This window comes from Sebastes fasciatus, chromosome 4 (genome assembly GCF_043250625.1).
Source record: "Sebastes fasciatus isolate fSebFas1 chromosome 4, fSebFas1.pri, whole genome shotgun sequence".
NCBI lineage: Eukaryota > Metazoa > Chordata > Actinopteri > Perciformes > Sebastidae > Sebastes > Sebastes fasciatus.
Genome location: NC_133798.1, coordinates 29,457,995 through 29,472,558, shown reverse-complemented (window position 1 = coordinate 29,472,558; position 14,564 = coordinate 29,457,995). Strand labels below are relative to the sequence as shown.

General features: G+C 40.2%; 1 protein-coding gene across 3 annotated transcripts in view; it reads right to left on the bottom strand.

Moving 5' to 3' along the window:
• Positions 1-14,564, bottom strand: part of LOC141766559 (voltage-dependent calcium channel subunit alpha-2/delta-4-like) — a 114,625-nt gene that overhangs the window by 10,182 nt on the left and 89,879 nt on the right. For all 3 annotated transcript variants that reach the window (XR_012593653.1, XR_012593652.1, XM_074633507.1), the window contains 5 exons: positions 9,488-9,549; positions 6,227-6,241; positions 5,828-5,872; positions 5,583-5,645; positions 563-633 (listed from right to left, as the gene is read on the bottom strand). Coding sequence is in view for 1 of the 3 variants with exons in the window: in XM_074633507.1 (XP_074489608.1) it covers positions 563-633; positions 5,583-5,645; positions 5,828-5,872; positions 6,227-6,241; positions 9,488-9,549 (256 nt within the window). In the remaining 2 variants the exon portion in view is untranslated. The remainder of the gene's footprint in view (positions 1-562; positions 634-5,582; positions 5,646-5,827; positions 5,873-6,226; positions 6,242-9,487; positions 9,550-14,564) is intronic.

The following is a 14,564-nucleotide window of genomic DNA, read 5'->3' as shown; positions in this document are numbered from 1 at the left end:
AAGAATAACATCCCTTATCTTAACACGTCTTATAAAGTATAAAATCCCTTATCTTAACACGTCCTATAAAGAATAACATCCGTTATCTTGACACGTCTTATAAAGTATAACATCCCTTATCTTAACACGTCCTATAAAGAATAACATCCGTTATCTTGACACGTCTTATAAAGTATAAAATCCCTTATCTTAACACGTCCTATAAAGAATAACATCCGTTATCTTGACACGTTTTATAAAGTATAACATCCCTTATCTTAACACGTCCTATAAAGAATAACATCCGTTATCTTGACACGTCTTATAAAGTATAACATCCGTTATCTTAACACGTCTTATAAAGTATAACATCCCTTATCTTGACACGTTTTATAAAGTATAACATCCGTTATCTTGACACGTCTTATAAAGAATAACATCCGTTATCTTAACACGTCTTATAAAGTATAACATCCCTTATCTTGACACGTTTTATAAAGTATAACATCCGTTATCTTAACAAGTCTTATAAAGTATAACATCCCTTATCTTAACACGTCTTATAAAGTACTTTTAGTCGTACTTTTTGAACATTCCCATCTTGATCAGCGACGCCATCACGGACCCGTCCACCTCGCCGAAGAAACGACCGACCTGGAAAAATAAATAAAGTGAGTGAAATGAGCACATTTCCCAAAATGTTGAATTATTTCTATAAATAAGACATGCATGAAACAGCACTTAATCATAAGTAGCTCTTACAAATATCAAAATGTTTCCAGTAAAGACAGAGACAGAACTCCACAAGAATCTAAAGTTGTGAATTAAATTATCGTCACTGCAGTTTATTTAATTTGTGCAGGAGTCTCTTGGAAGTCTCCTCCAGTCCTCCTGCTACTTACAGAAAAAAAGACATTTGTTGTAACATAACAGATGTAGATGAAATATAAAAGGTCTGGTAGCTGAGTAAGAATACTGGGAGGAATAAAAACAGATGGTGTGAAGTGTTAAACTGTGATTTAAAGTCATTCCTGTGCGTCTGCAGAGAGTCTGGCCCTCAGCAGCAGCACCAGTCTCTGAATTATTCAGAGTGTTTTGTCTCAGCAGCTCTGTTCACGTTTACAAGCTGCTCTCTGCCCACACTTTATCTCCGTCTGGACGGGATTTTTCCCAGCAGCCCTGGAGGACTCGCAGGTTGATGAGCGTTAGTGGTCGGATGCTGCTTACAGTGAAACAAGACCCTCTGTTTACCTGACAGCAGCAGCAGCAGTGGAGGATAAACGTGCTGGAATAAACAAAAAAATAAGAGCAGTAATAGCGCCAGCAGGAGCTCTGCCGCAGCAAAACACAGCTTCAGTTCTGCTGTTGGGAACCGCTACCAGTAAAATATCATATCATCAAATCACTGATGGTCAACTCCCATATTGAGTCAAGCTAGTTTTGAGGATTAAAGGAGGAAACGTCTGTTAGTCCTTCGCTCCAACACTTTGGTCCACAGTGAAACATCTCAACAATTGTTGGATCACCATGGATATTGGTTCAGACTAGAGCTGTCAAAGTTAAAGCAAATTTGTTTTAACGCCACTAATTTCTTTAATGCATTAACACAACTTGTGCAAATGTTTAGGTTTATAGCGGGCTCAGTTTTAAAGCTAGAGTGAAGATACTGGTATCATATAAAACTAGAAAAAATTAATGAATCCATTGGTACCAACCATGTCATACTGGCTTGTCGTGAAAGAGGTTAAATAACGCTCCAAACGTGTGCTAAATTTTAGCGAGGAAAAACTATCATGGCCATTTTCAAAGGGGTCCCTTGACCTCTGACCTCAAGATGTGTGAATGAAAATGGGTTCTATGGGTACCCACGAGTCTCCCCTTTACAGACATGCCCACTTTATGATAATCACATGCAGTTTGGGGCAAGTCATAGCTTATGATTTGAGCATATTTTTTACGTTAAATGCAGTACCTGTGAGGGTTTCTGGACAATATTTGTCATTGTTTTGTGTTGTTAATTGATTTCCAATAATAAATATATACATACATTTGCATAAAGCAGCATATTAGTCCACTCCCAAGTTGATAAGAGTATTAAATACTTAACAAATCTCCCTTTAAGGTGCATTTTGAACAGATAAAAATGTGTGATTAATTTGTGACTACAACCTGCTGCAACTTAAAAATCACAAGTTGTGTTAATGCGATTAAAGAAATTAGTATGAAACTGCATGTGATTATCATATTGGTACCAACCATGTCATACTAACTTGTCGAGAAGGAGGTTAAATAACGCTCCAAACTTAAGATAAATTTTGGCGAGGAAAAACTTTCATGGCCATTTTCAAAGGGGTCCCTTGACCTCTGACCTTCAGATATGTGAATGAAAACTCTGAGATGAACAGAGTGAAAACTGTATCTATATGTACAAACTGCATAATTTGCAGTTCAGAAAGGTAGAAAATCGCAATATATAACGCAAAATTATAAAAAATCGCAATAAGATCGTATTGTGACTTAACTATCGTGATAATATGGTATCGTGGGGTCTCAGGTGATTCCCACCTGTAGACATAATAGTTGGTGTTTATCGGATGAACTGTGGACTCCTGCAGCAGCTCCTCAGGCAGAATCATTGATCAGAGATTTACTCTGCGTACGACCAACAACAAACCCTGCGTCACCCCGCTCACTACACTTCCTCACTAGGAACCATTTCTTTTAGTCAGCACTGACTTAATTTCTCTACTGATTAAATATTTACCGTGGCCTGCAACGCACTACGAGCTGCACCTTCACACCACAGCGGCTCTAACACCGGCGGGGGAGGATTCTGGGTGTTTCCACAAAACTTCCTGTAAAGTCCAGAGCTCAGCAAAACATCCAGGAAGCACTTTATCATAATATCTGCTTAGTAAGGCCACTGGGAACGCAGCAGACATGCAAATAATGACAAATGAGTTTCTACAGTAAATAATTCTTGCTTTAAGGTTAGACCAGAACATTTTGCTGCTGTGTGTTGAAGTTATATTTCCTTTTACTTCAACAATGTCACACAAGTGCTAATAGTTTAATAACAAATCTCACCACAGAGATTAACTAAAATAAAGGCTTTCTTTAAGATCTCCCCCTCTGGCTATTGGAGGTCTTCGGTTTCGCTCAAGATTCATTTATTGAAAACCCAGTGTATGTGAATGGTCATGTGATATGCATTTTGAGGCATGGTAGTAAGGACAGAGATGTATTCATTAATTACCACCCAGAGCCGGGCTCTCCTGAAGGTTTCTACCTGTTAAAGGGGAGTTTTTTCTTGCCACTGTCGCATAACAATGCATGCTCATGGGGGATCTTTTGTTGGGTCTCTAAATAATAGAGTACAGTCTAGACCTGCTCTATATGAAAAGGGTCTACAGATAACTTCTGTTATAATATGACGCTATATAAAAAGAAATTGAATTGAATTCATTCTGTAACGGCCCTAAAACACTCGTATGGACGGAGATCGATAAAACAAAAACTTATTAGTGTGGATGTAGCCTCAGTTTGACTCTCGTCTAGTTAGACTGAGTCTGAGATCTTTACTGAGTGGATCCACAGACACAACAAACTGCTCAGATCAACACGTTATTACATCCATCCATCCATCCATCTGCAACCGCTTATCCCGTTAGGGGTCGCGGGGGGGCTGGAGCCGATCCCAGCCGACATTGGGCGAAGGCAGGGTACACCCTGGACAGGTCGCCAGTCCATTGCAGGGCTGACACATAGAGACAGACAACCATTCACGCTCACACCTACGGGCAATTAGAGTCAACAATTAACCTAACCTGCATGTCTTTGGACTGTGGGAGGAAACCGGAGTACCCACGCTAACACGGGGAGAACATGCAAACTCCACACAGAAGGGTCCCAAGCCGGATTCGAACCTGCAACCCTCTAGCTGTGAGGCGCCAGTGCTAACCACTGCACGGTGGTGCAGTGGTTATTACATAAGAGATGATTTTACTGTGTTCCACATCTGCAGTTCTGTACTCAAACCGGAGGTCCGTTTGACCCTGACAGCCTCACAGATGTCAGAGGACGACAGCTAAACCTCATCGGGCCTCAGCACAGCCAGCTGCTGCTGCTGCACAGCTGGCTGCTGCCTCGCGGTCACTGTGACCGACCTGTAACACAAACATCACAGGTTCGACTCCCGGTAACACGTCTTCAACCCAACAATGATCTTAAACTCCGGACAGAGATTAAAGAAATGGAACAGAAGTAAACATCTCAGCAGATGAAGAGAAGCGGTGCGTGAACTGTGTATGTGTGTGTGTGTGTGTGTGTGTGTGTGTGTGTGTGTGTGTGTGTTGATGGCAGCATGGTGGGCTCTGGATTAATCCTCAGTAATATGGCTCTTAACAGGCCGAGTTAATCCGGAGCTAACGAGCAGCTGTCAGATGGACAGCAGGCTCACAGTCGGCTCGTCTCTACACACTCAAAGATACATTAAAGTCCTTCAAATGATATCTGCGTATACGTACGGGAGCCCATTTAAGCCAAGAAAAGAAATATATAAATATACATTGTATTTACGAGAATAAAAACTGCGAGATACTAAATCAAATTAAGATTAAGTCAAAAACATTTACAAAGAGAACGATATTTTCTTACCAAGTCAGATTAATGTATTTGGGTTTTGTTAAAAGTTTTGGTTAATTAAATGTGACCGACTGAACTAATCACATATTTTAGTCAAGTTAACCTTTAACGACGGATCAAACCTGCCATACATCCGCTCTGGTTAGGCTCCGCCCACAGTCAGATGAGGTCATCAGGTGCAGCAGCTGCTATATTTAACTGCTAATGCACCACACACATACAGATTAAGACCTGTGAACCTTCCAGATGTTGTTTATGAGCACATTCAATGATCCAGAGAGAAACGTCCTGATGACACCAACACTCATCCTGATGGTTACCAGAATCAACTCCCTGAAGCCACGGAGGTTAAACCCAGCGGGCCGAAGTGTTCCCGTTTAATTAACAAAAGATTTAAAGAACTTTATCTGCAGTTTCTCTTATGTTTTCCAAATCTGATCATTCATCCTGGCAGCAAAACATAAACTTAAAATAGGCTTGAAACGTGTTTTAGAAAAATTATTTGTCACATGGATCAACAGCTCTATTTTACCTTTCGGTCAAAGTTACATTATTATCGAGTTTGCGCTCGTGACAGCCTCGTGCTCTGGACCGCATTTGTGCACGCGGAGCAGAAATGCTCTTGTATCACGCCTGGTTTTTGTGTGTGCGGTTCTTGAGACTAATTAAACACCACATTAAAGTAACTGGAATAATTATTTCACACACTGAGAATCACCCCGTATATTAAATTCAGCATCATCTCTGTAAAGGTTCTCACTGGTCCAGGTCACTGGATATCTTGTAGTGCTGAATTTTGTCACACACATCCAAGATGCTTCATCAATTTGGAAATGATAATGAACTGAAAATGTCCTCTAGACCAAACAGACAACTATTTAGTGAACTCTGTGCAGCCTCATCAGACCGAATGGGACAACCAGAGATGCTCACAAGTTGCTTGGAGTCTGAGATCTTACCTCGTTCCTCTCTTTGGACAGCAGGATGAAGCCGTTGTTGTCGACCAGGAAACAGTTCAGATCCTGAACAGGAGGAAGCAGAAGCAGAAGCAGAAGCAGAAGCAGAAGCAGAAGCAGAAGCAGAAGAAGAAGTAGAAGCAGAAGCAGAAGCAGAAGCAGAAGAAGAAGTAGAGTGTGTTTAGGTTTTTCAACATAAAAGAACTGATGTTTGTTGACGAGCAGACGGAGCAGGAAGGGTTACTTACAACGCTCTCACAGCTGAGAGGACACACGCCTTCGATGGTTGAACACTGAGAGAAAGAGAGACAGAAGGTCTAACGGTCAGAGGTCATTGCATCATCACAAACAACATAAACAAGCTGAATCACTGAGATCAGAGCTGCCGAAGCTGCAGCTGAACACACAAGAGGAAGGTGGAGGTAACCTCCAGGAAATAAGTGTTATAATTTCAACATTTAATAATTGTATTCTTGCCAGAAAAAACAGTCTAACCTAACCAGTTACTGTTACTAACCAGTTGAAATATAAAGCGGGGTGAAAATAGTGCAGAGCAAACTAAGACTATGACTCTAAACATGATGTAAAATAAAAGTAGCACTGTGAATAACACACAAACTTTAAATCAATAATCAATGTTTACTCACGTCTGTGTCGCTAGGCTGGAAGCAACGAGGAGATGAATCGAGGAAGATGAGGGGGAAAAAAACACAGTAGAGATAATTGTATGATAATCATTAAAGTACAAATTAATAGAAATATTTCAACATCGTAACAACAGTTTAAAAATGACTTCAAAGTTCTTAAACAGATTCAAAACAAGAGCAAAGTGTGAGTTTTTGAGCGCTAAAAAGGGCTGTAGGATTTCTTTTTGACTATCAAAACTTAGTTTGTGGTCTAACTTAAAATAACAAATAAGACAAAAAAAACAATGTGAAAAGATGCCATCATTTCAGTCAAGGATAGTAACTTAACTAGCTTTAGAGATTTCACTTGGTTTAACTGGTCACTGAGAAATTCAGTTGTTTTACAAAACAGATGGATCTGTATTAAACAGCTGCTGACAGCTTCAGTTTCCTCGGATTTGGCCCGTCTGAATATGCAAAGTAGTGTTTGTCCCGCTGGGCCCATAATCTTTACATTGTGATGACGTCACAGATGTTTAAATTGCTTTTCTCAGTTTGAAAAAAGTTTTACAAATATAAAACATCCATGGATCAAAAATTCAGAATAGAAAGAGTCATAATCGACCTTGTTTGCAGCTCGAGGTGTCCTGTCAACAGTTTTACAGACTTTTCTTTTACAATGGTGGTCTATGGGAAAAATGCTTTTTGGGCAGCAGGGGCATTTTTATTATTAGAAATACCGCGAGTGGCCACTGGAAAAAAAACACTCAAAACCACCCTTCAGGTGTCAGAAGCTCACGCACAATGCATTCTGGTACATGTAGGCACTGCCGGCACGGCTCCACGAGTAGGAGAACTCAGCTTTCTGGGTGAATTTAGCAGCACTGAGGAATTTATTGCTTCAATCGACTACATTTACCATCAACACTGTTTGGACATCCACATAAAAAGCGGTGAATTTTCTCTTTAATGTGAGATAGAAGAGAAGCAGCCTTGTTTCAGACTGACGATTATTGAATTGGAGAAACGTTGCATAAACCTTAAGAACAGTAAATTAGTGGCGACAGGATTTAAATGTGGTCTGTGGATGATCAGAAGAGCTAATGTCAGCAGTGAGGAAGTCCTTAAAGCGGTCCGTCACAGCTGTCAGCTCTAATTAATAATGTTATCTGCACCATCAACCTCTACAGAACATCTGCACACATTCATCTGCAGCTCTGCTTCACTGAACTGAACTGCAGGAGACGTTCACAAGGTCAAAGACCTGGAGAGAGAGTATGTGTGTGTTTGTCGGCCTTATGTCAAATCTGGGGACAAACTTTGTCACAAGATTAAAAGTCTGAAGCCAAATTAGTGTCCCAGAGAGGCTGTAATGCTCGTTTAACACCAGAGAACAAAACTGTAGGGTGGATACAAATGGAGGGGAGTTGTCTTTATTAGATCTTTACCACTAGCGGGGTGAAAATAAAAACAAGTAAGGTTTATCCTGAGGAGGGCGCCAGAGGAAAGATCAACTTATTATCCTCTGTACGGAAGTCACTTTAAGAAATCTCAGACTCTAAGGGCCCAATCACACAAGCATTTATTTAAAAATCTAATTTCATATCAATGGAATCTGCATAATCAGGGGGCTGGCTTGTAAAGGTGCAGTAAATCTTCAATATTATGTAAAGTTTGATTTTGATGAACTTTGACACACAAATTTGTGCCCTTGACCTGCAGCAAACGGTCTGGACAGCGCTGACCTCTGAAAGACTGAAGAGTCCAAAATAGAGCCAGGGTTAACAGAGCACTAAGCTGGACTTTAAGGTGAGAGTTAAATTTAGCATGCAAACATGCCAAAAACCAAGATGACGACGGCCAAAAACCAAGATGACGACGGCCAAAAACCAAGATGACGACAGCCAAAAACCAAGATAGTAAGGGCCAAAAACTAAGATGACGACGGCCAAAGACGGCAAAATTCAAAACGGCAGTCCACAAACGAATAGGTGACCTAACGACGACTACGTCCACTTACGATCTATGGTGTTAACATGTCTGCAGTCAACATGCCAGCACACATGTTAACAACTATTGGATTCTTACGTACGTGTAACATGTTAGTATTAGTACATGGGTCCATTTATCAAGAATTAGATTGTTGATTGAATTTAATGTCTCAGCTTTCTCTTAACCGGAAAGATTAGAAAAGAGGCCACTTAAAGGGACTATTTGTAACTTTTTAAGCGTATAAATGTAGCGGGTCGTGGCTGGAGCCTCGTCTCCGCTGCCTGCTCTCCTTCACTCAGAATGCGCGCGCGTCCTCGCTGTCTCGCTCCACCTCTAGACGTGAACGCGCACTCACTCCACACTGCAGAAGAGTTAATTTAGCTCTGAGAATATCTAGTGAATGCACAGGAGACGTTTGTGCAGAAATAAATGCTGCAGTTCCTCCAGACCAACAGAGCTTTCCCGTGTCTTGTGAAGTGACGGAGCTCTTCAGAGAGTTACATTACCCTCTCGTTACCGACCGGGTGCCGGTGTCTCCTCTGCTCTCTCCGGCTGCGGGCGGAGAGAGCAGGGAGACACGCTGCAGAGCCCCGCTGCATCAGCCTGCACTTAGGCAGGAAAAGCCAACACTAGGATCAGCATTGATTCATGGAGAGACCTTCGTCTGGTCAGCTAACATTACTGCCAAGCAGCTGAAATATAGAGTGATATTGTGCTTTTAGCTGACGTGTGTTGCTTCACTGTTTTGAGCGATGCTCGTTCAGGTATATTTAGAGCGAGCAAGCGCGAGCCCGGCGTTGACTTTCGTTGATTTCACGGCCACAGGTGTCGCTGTTAAGAAGCATTTCTGAAAGTTACAAATAGTCCCTTTAAATTCAATAATATGAAAACAGTTGCAGAGCGGACTGAGAAACATTCGTTAACTAGGTCAGTGTATTTGGGCTTAAAGTTAATTTTAGTTGAACTTTGGTCACTAAACTTGGCAGGAAACAGTGTGGTGTGTGTCACTACACCCGGTAGAGCACTGCCACAATCACACACTCTCAAAGCTCAATTTCGGCAAGTGCAGATCAGATTTTACTGCGCATTTGTTGTACCCCAAAGATATGATGTGTTGATGACGCATGACATCTGCTCTTTTCAACCTCCTTGGTTGGCCTACGTCATCCCTGCAGGACTCAATTGTCTATTATTATCCCTATTGTGGTTCAGTTAAGGTTAAAGGGAGTTTGTTATCAGTCAGTTACGGTGAATGTATCAGCCTGTATCATGTTTGAGTCCTCTGGTCACCTGCTTGGCAATGGCCCAGAACCTCTTTTCCAGCAGATCCAAGGACATCTGCACACCGATAGCTAAAAATAGAAAACACACACAAACACAAACACACATTAAAGACAGACGCAGGACGAGATGGACTCTGCAGAGCCCGAACCGTTCGCTGTGTTTGTGGAGGAAAGGAGGAGGAGGACAGGAAATCAATTTGACCCTGGGTTCACCTCTGTTGTGTCCTGACGCTAATGAAGGGATGTAAACACCGGTGAGCCTGACGGTGTGTGCGCTCCCTGCAGACGGGTAATGACACCCTCAGTTCCTCAGTGATGCACTGGAGCAGCTTTATTACTTTATTAGTATCACAGTGGAGTACACAGCCAGTATTTAGCTGGCAACCTGTGTGAACTCTGATGTGTGTAAAATAACATGTCCACCATCCAGTGGTGTAAAGTACATTTACTCAAGTACGGTACTTAAGTACAATTTTGAGGTACTTTTACTTTCCATTTTCTGCTGCTTCTACCTTCTACTCTACTACATCTCAGAGATAAATATCGTACTTTTTACTGCACTACATTTATCTGAAAGCTGGAGTTACTTTACAGATTAAGATTTTTTACAAACAAAATGTGAGTAGTTAATGTAAGCAGTTAAAATGTGCTCCACCGCCACCAACTGTGTGGTAAAGCATCAGTGATAATATTCCAATAATATGACATTAACAGTTTAAGTACATTTTTTGTAATTAAAGCTTTTTATTAACTTTTTCAATACAAACAAACATAATGGCACAACAGAAACCAGTTGCTACAGTAGATCAATGATGAATAAGTAACAAATAAAAAAAAAGAAATAGGTGTATCGTCCCAGCCCTAGTTTGTAGTGAGTTTCTGGTTGTGAATTGTCTCCAGCTCAGAAAATATCTTGGTCACAATGTTAATGCACGACAATTTCCCTCGGTATGAATAAAGTTCTATCTTATCTTACATCAAAAATGAATACTATTGGACGATGTATCGCTATTAATTTTTAAACTCTCAAATTAAATAAATAACCCAGTCACAGTCGGACCTTCTTTTGGGTGTTTCTTGCTACCGCCTCATTCTAGGTTCATTAACTTACAAGGAGTCACAACCAGAGCAATTAAAAAACACAATGTGCCTGCTGAGATACAAAGAACCGGTCGGAGGCGGTGGCCCGGTCCACAGCAGCTCGTCACTCAGTGACCGCAGCGTTAGAGGACCGGCGGGGGTCGTTTCCTCTCAGACCAACATTATATCTCCAACTGCTTTTTGTCACTTCAATAATGAAAACGGTTCTTCACACAGGCAGCTGGTCTGCAGTCTCGCACGCACGCACGCACTCACACGCGCACGCACGCACGCACGCACGCACGCACGCACGCACGCACGCACGCACGCACGCGCGCGCGAGTGATACGCGGCGACATGCCGAGCCTCTTGTGTACTGGTATTATTGGAAAAGCAGAGCAGCTGTAAAACCTTTTATTTCTGGTTATTGAGTGTTTCGACTGCAGATTCTCCTCCGATGCTGCAGTACGGAAGGAAACAACTGCTGTCTGTTTAGAGTACGTAGGAATTTAAAGGAGGATATTAACTTCACCTTGATTTCATTTTAAGAGACGTTTCATCCTTGATGTTGTTATCAAAGCCTGAAATATAACAAGTGCTCTATTGGTAAATAATAGCTTAAAACAAGCTGTAACTAACAGCTGCAATATGTTGCTTTAGCAAAGCTCTTCTTCACACTTCACAATAGAAGTAGAAGGTTAGTCTAGGGTTAGCACTACTGGAATATCAGATGAACATAATCCCAGTTTAAAGACCCCCTCCAGTATATTTTGTCATTTCTATGATATTTCATATTTATTTGAGTCATTTCCTGACTAAGTTGATTAGATACACTGTTTGCCAAAATGTTTTTGACAAATAACTTAATTTTGTGGTAGAAGTTAAAAAAAAGGTTGATGCTAAAATGTGGTTATGACATCTGACTATAGTAGAAGTTGCAGGTCAAAGGTCATCCTCCAAGCTGCAGGCGCACTCATGCTCGTTTGAGTCTGAGCAGCAAACTGATAAATCAGTTTGTCTTTCTAGTTAGTTAGCTAGTTAGGTGTAGTTAGCTAGCCCAACTTGTTGCATTAGCTAAATGAGGGGTTCCATTTCACTTTCCTCCACCTTACTTTAGTGTGTTTATTTTCACAATGGCATTTGTGGGTGGAATCAACGCAGTGAATTACACAAAATCCCACCGTCAGAATTAAATCTCTTCAGTCTAACCAGGCTAACCGAGTGGACTGCAGAGGGACTAACTCAATATTTAGGGTTCAATAATGATCGATGCTTATCTGAACTGGAAAACTAATTCAACATCCAAGTTCAACAGTATTCTCCCATCATGCAACACTGCGGGGACTTCGACTAAATGGAAGATTGAATCATTTCATTCTTCTTCTTTTCTTCTTCTTACAGTTACTATCTGTTATAATTTATGTACATGTTATTTTATTTGTTGTGGTTTAGGTTGTTGTAGTCTTTTTTCTTAAGGAATCATAAAAAGCATGATTAATAAAAAAGGTGCTGGGAATCTGGTGTGTGAATTTATTTTATTGATTAATTTATTAATATTGCTATTTATTTTTATTCATAAATTTAAAAATGTAATTTATTATATTTTTTATTATATATTTATCTATTTTTATTTCATTATTATTATTATTTTTTTCTCCTTGGTTTTTGAAAAATTTGAATTAATAATTTCAATTTACAGAGACTATCCGTTATATGTACATGCTAATTTATTTGTTGTGGTTAAGGTTGTTGAAGTCTTTTTTTCTTAAAGAAACAATAAAAAGTATGATTAAAAAAGAAAAACGATAAGAGCTCATTCATAACTTTTGAACGGTGGCGTGAGTAAGTTCAACACTCACTGTTCTGTGCTGCCCTCGATGCAAAGGGCAGCGAGAAATCCCTGTTTGCACGATGAAGTTTTGATACCTACGAGCTCAGCGTGCAGCAGGATATTTGTTTTCAGCAGATGGAAGAAATGTGACGCTGCATTTGTGTTCAGAGAGAGTTGTGACCTTTGGGTCCGTTAAACCTCTTAAGGCATCGCTCTCCTTCATTCTTTTTAAAATAGCCTCTCTGCAGACTCAGTGGTCTGCGGCTTTTCTCTGCCGTTTGATTTCATTTATGGTTTTTTTCTCCTTTCCTGTCAGCAGCGTCCTTATCGCTGCCCTTCAGCGCTGCAGCTGCACTGTTTCTGCTGCAGTCTGCACTCTCAGCGAATCCACGGCGGGACAAAACACACCCCACACAGTCATTTTACTTTTCTACCTCACTTCAATATAACGCAAGTATTTCATGGTGTGCACGCGGAGTTCATGACGACAAAATCTGCATTATTATTGTTGCACGTGTGCATTATATTTTGTTAGTCGACCCAACTTCTCCCGTGGTGTAACTGTGCGTCGAGTGTTGGAATAAAATCTTTCTGCAAAACTGAGTGCACCCCTGAGTACATTAAAATTTCATGGTACAATTTTCTACCAGCTCTGTTTACACTTTTTGGGTGTTTCTTCATATTTCTTATGCTTTTTTAAATTCAGATTTTCTCTTCACAGGTCTGCTGTTGATTCATATTTTTTTTATTTCTAAATAACTGTGATTTTTTGTGAAACATCTCATTGTCTCTGCTGTTAACTGCAGTTGTTCTTTCTGGATCCTGCTACACATTCGCTGCAACCAGCCAATTCCACCACAGTGATCAATACATTTTCATCTAATCTAGTTTTACATCAGCTAAAATCTAACAGATACATTTGAGCGTATTTTCACTTGGATTTTATGTCCTAATGAATCCAAAAGTTGTTTAACGAACTTTCTGTTGACCAGAGTTTACGGCACACGTGGTTCTCTTGTTTACACAGTTACAAGAAAACATGTTGAAACAGCTTAGGAAGCTGCAGTGGTGCAACGGAAATCTGCAGGAGGAGAGCTATTTAATGTTAGCTGTTAGCAGCACAGTCCTACTGGCTAAATAACGAAGATAACAGCTAACGTTAACATTAACTGAGGTTATATGATGTGTTCAAGCTCTAGTCTAAAAATGATTATTGGATGAAGGTAAATTATATCGTTATGATGTGATGTGATCAAATGTATTCTTGTAAAATAGAAGTAAAAAAAGTATTAACAGCAAAATGTAATTGCTTTAACACGTAAACAGCATTTTACTGTTACAGCTGGTGGAGGTGGAGCACATTTAACTACTTTATATGTTACTGGATAGTTTCATCCATATCACAGTATCATATTTTATTTACTGATCATGTTTTGTTTGAAAAATCTCAATTTGTAAAGTTATAAAAAGTGCAATATTTCACTCTGAAATTTAATGAAGTACAAGGATAAAGTTGCATAAAATGGAAATACTCAAGTAAAGTAAAAGTACGTCAATATTGTAAATGTACCTCAGCTTGCGGTGAGGTGTGTTTAGCCTTATCCTTTAAAAAAATTAAATGTCTTTGTTTGTCTCTCTAGCCCCATCTCCTGAAGAAAAAAACTGCATTGTGAATTAGGTTTTGAGGGAGACGTATTTTTTTTTTTTTTACGTTTGTTTTTGATGTTATCAGAAATATGTTTTTAATGATAGTCCACAGACGTCCACTGTAGCTCAGTGGGTAGAAAGGTCGTCCTTTAACCACGAGGTTGGTTCCTACTGTCTGCGTGTTGTAGACTTTATCCCAGGAGACTGCTGTTTGTGTCCCGTGTGAAACTAAAAGTCAATATTCACTAGTTAATTTAATTTACGTCTGCAGCTTACCTTCATAAACACGGTAATTTTAAGCCAAACCATGCTGTTTTTCACTGAACCGAGAAGTTTTATAGTGTTTTTTGTTTCAATATACAACGTTAACCCCGTTTTTAAAACTGTAAAACTGCGACCGTAATCTTGGAGAAAATATGTTTCCCTCAAAACGTCATCGAGAATGCAGTAGGGATGCACCGATCCGACTTTTTCAGTCCCGATACTGATACCTGGGCTTTGGGTATCGGCCGATACCGAGTACCGA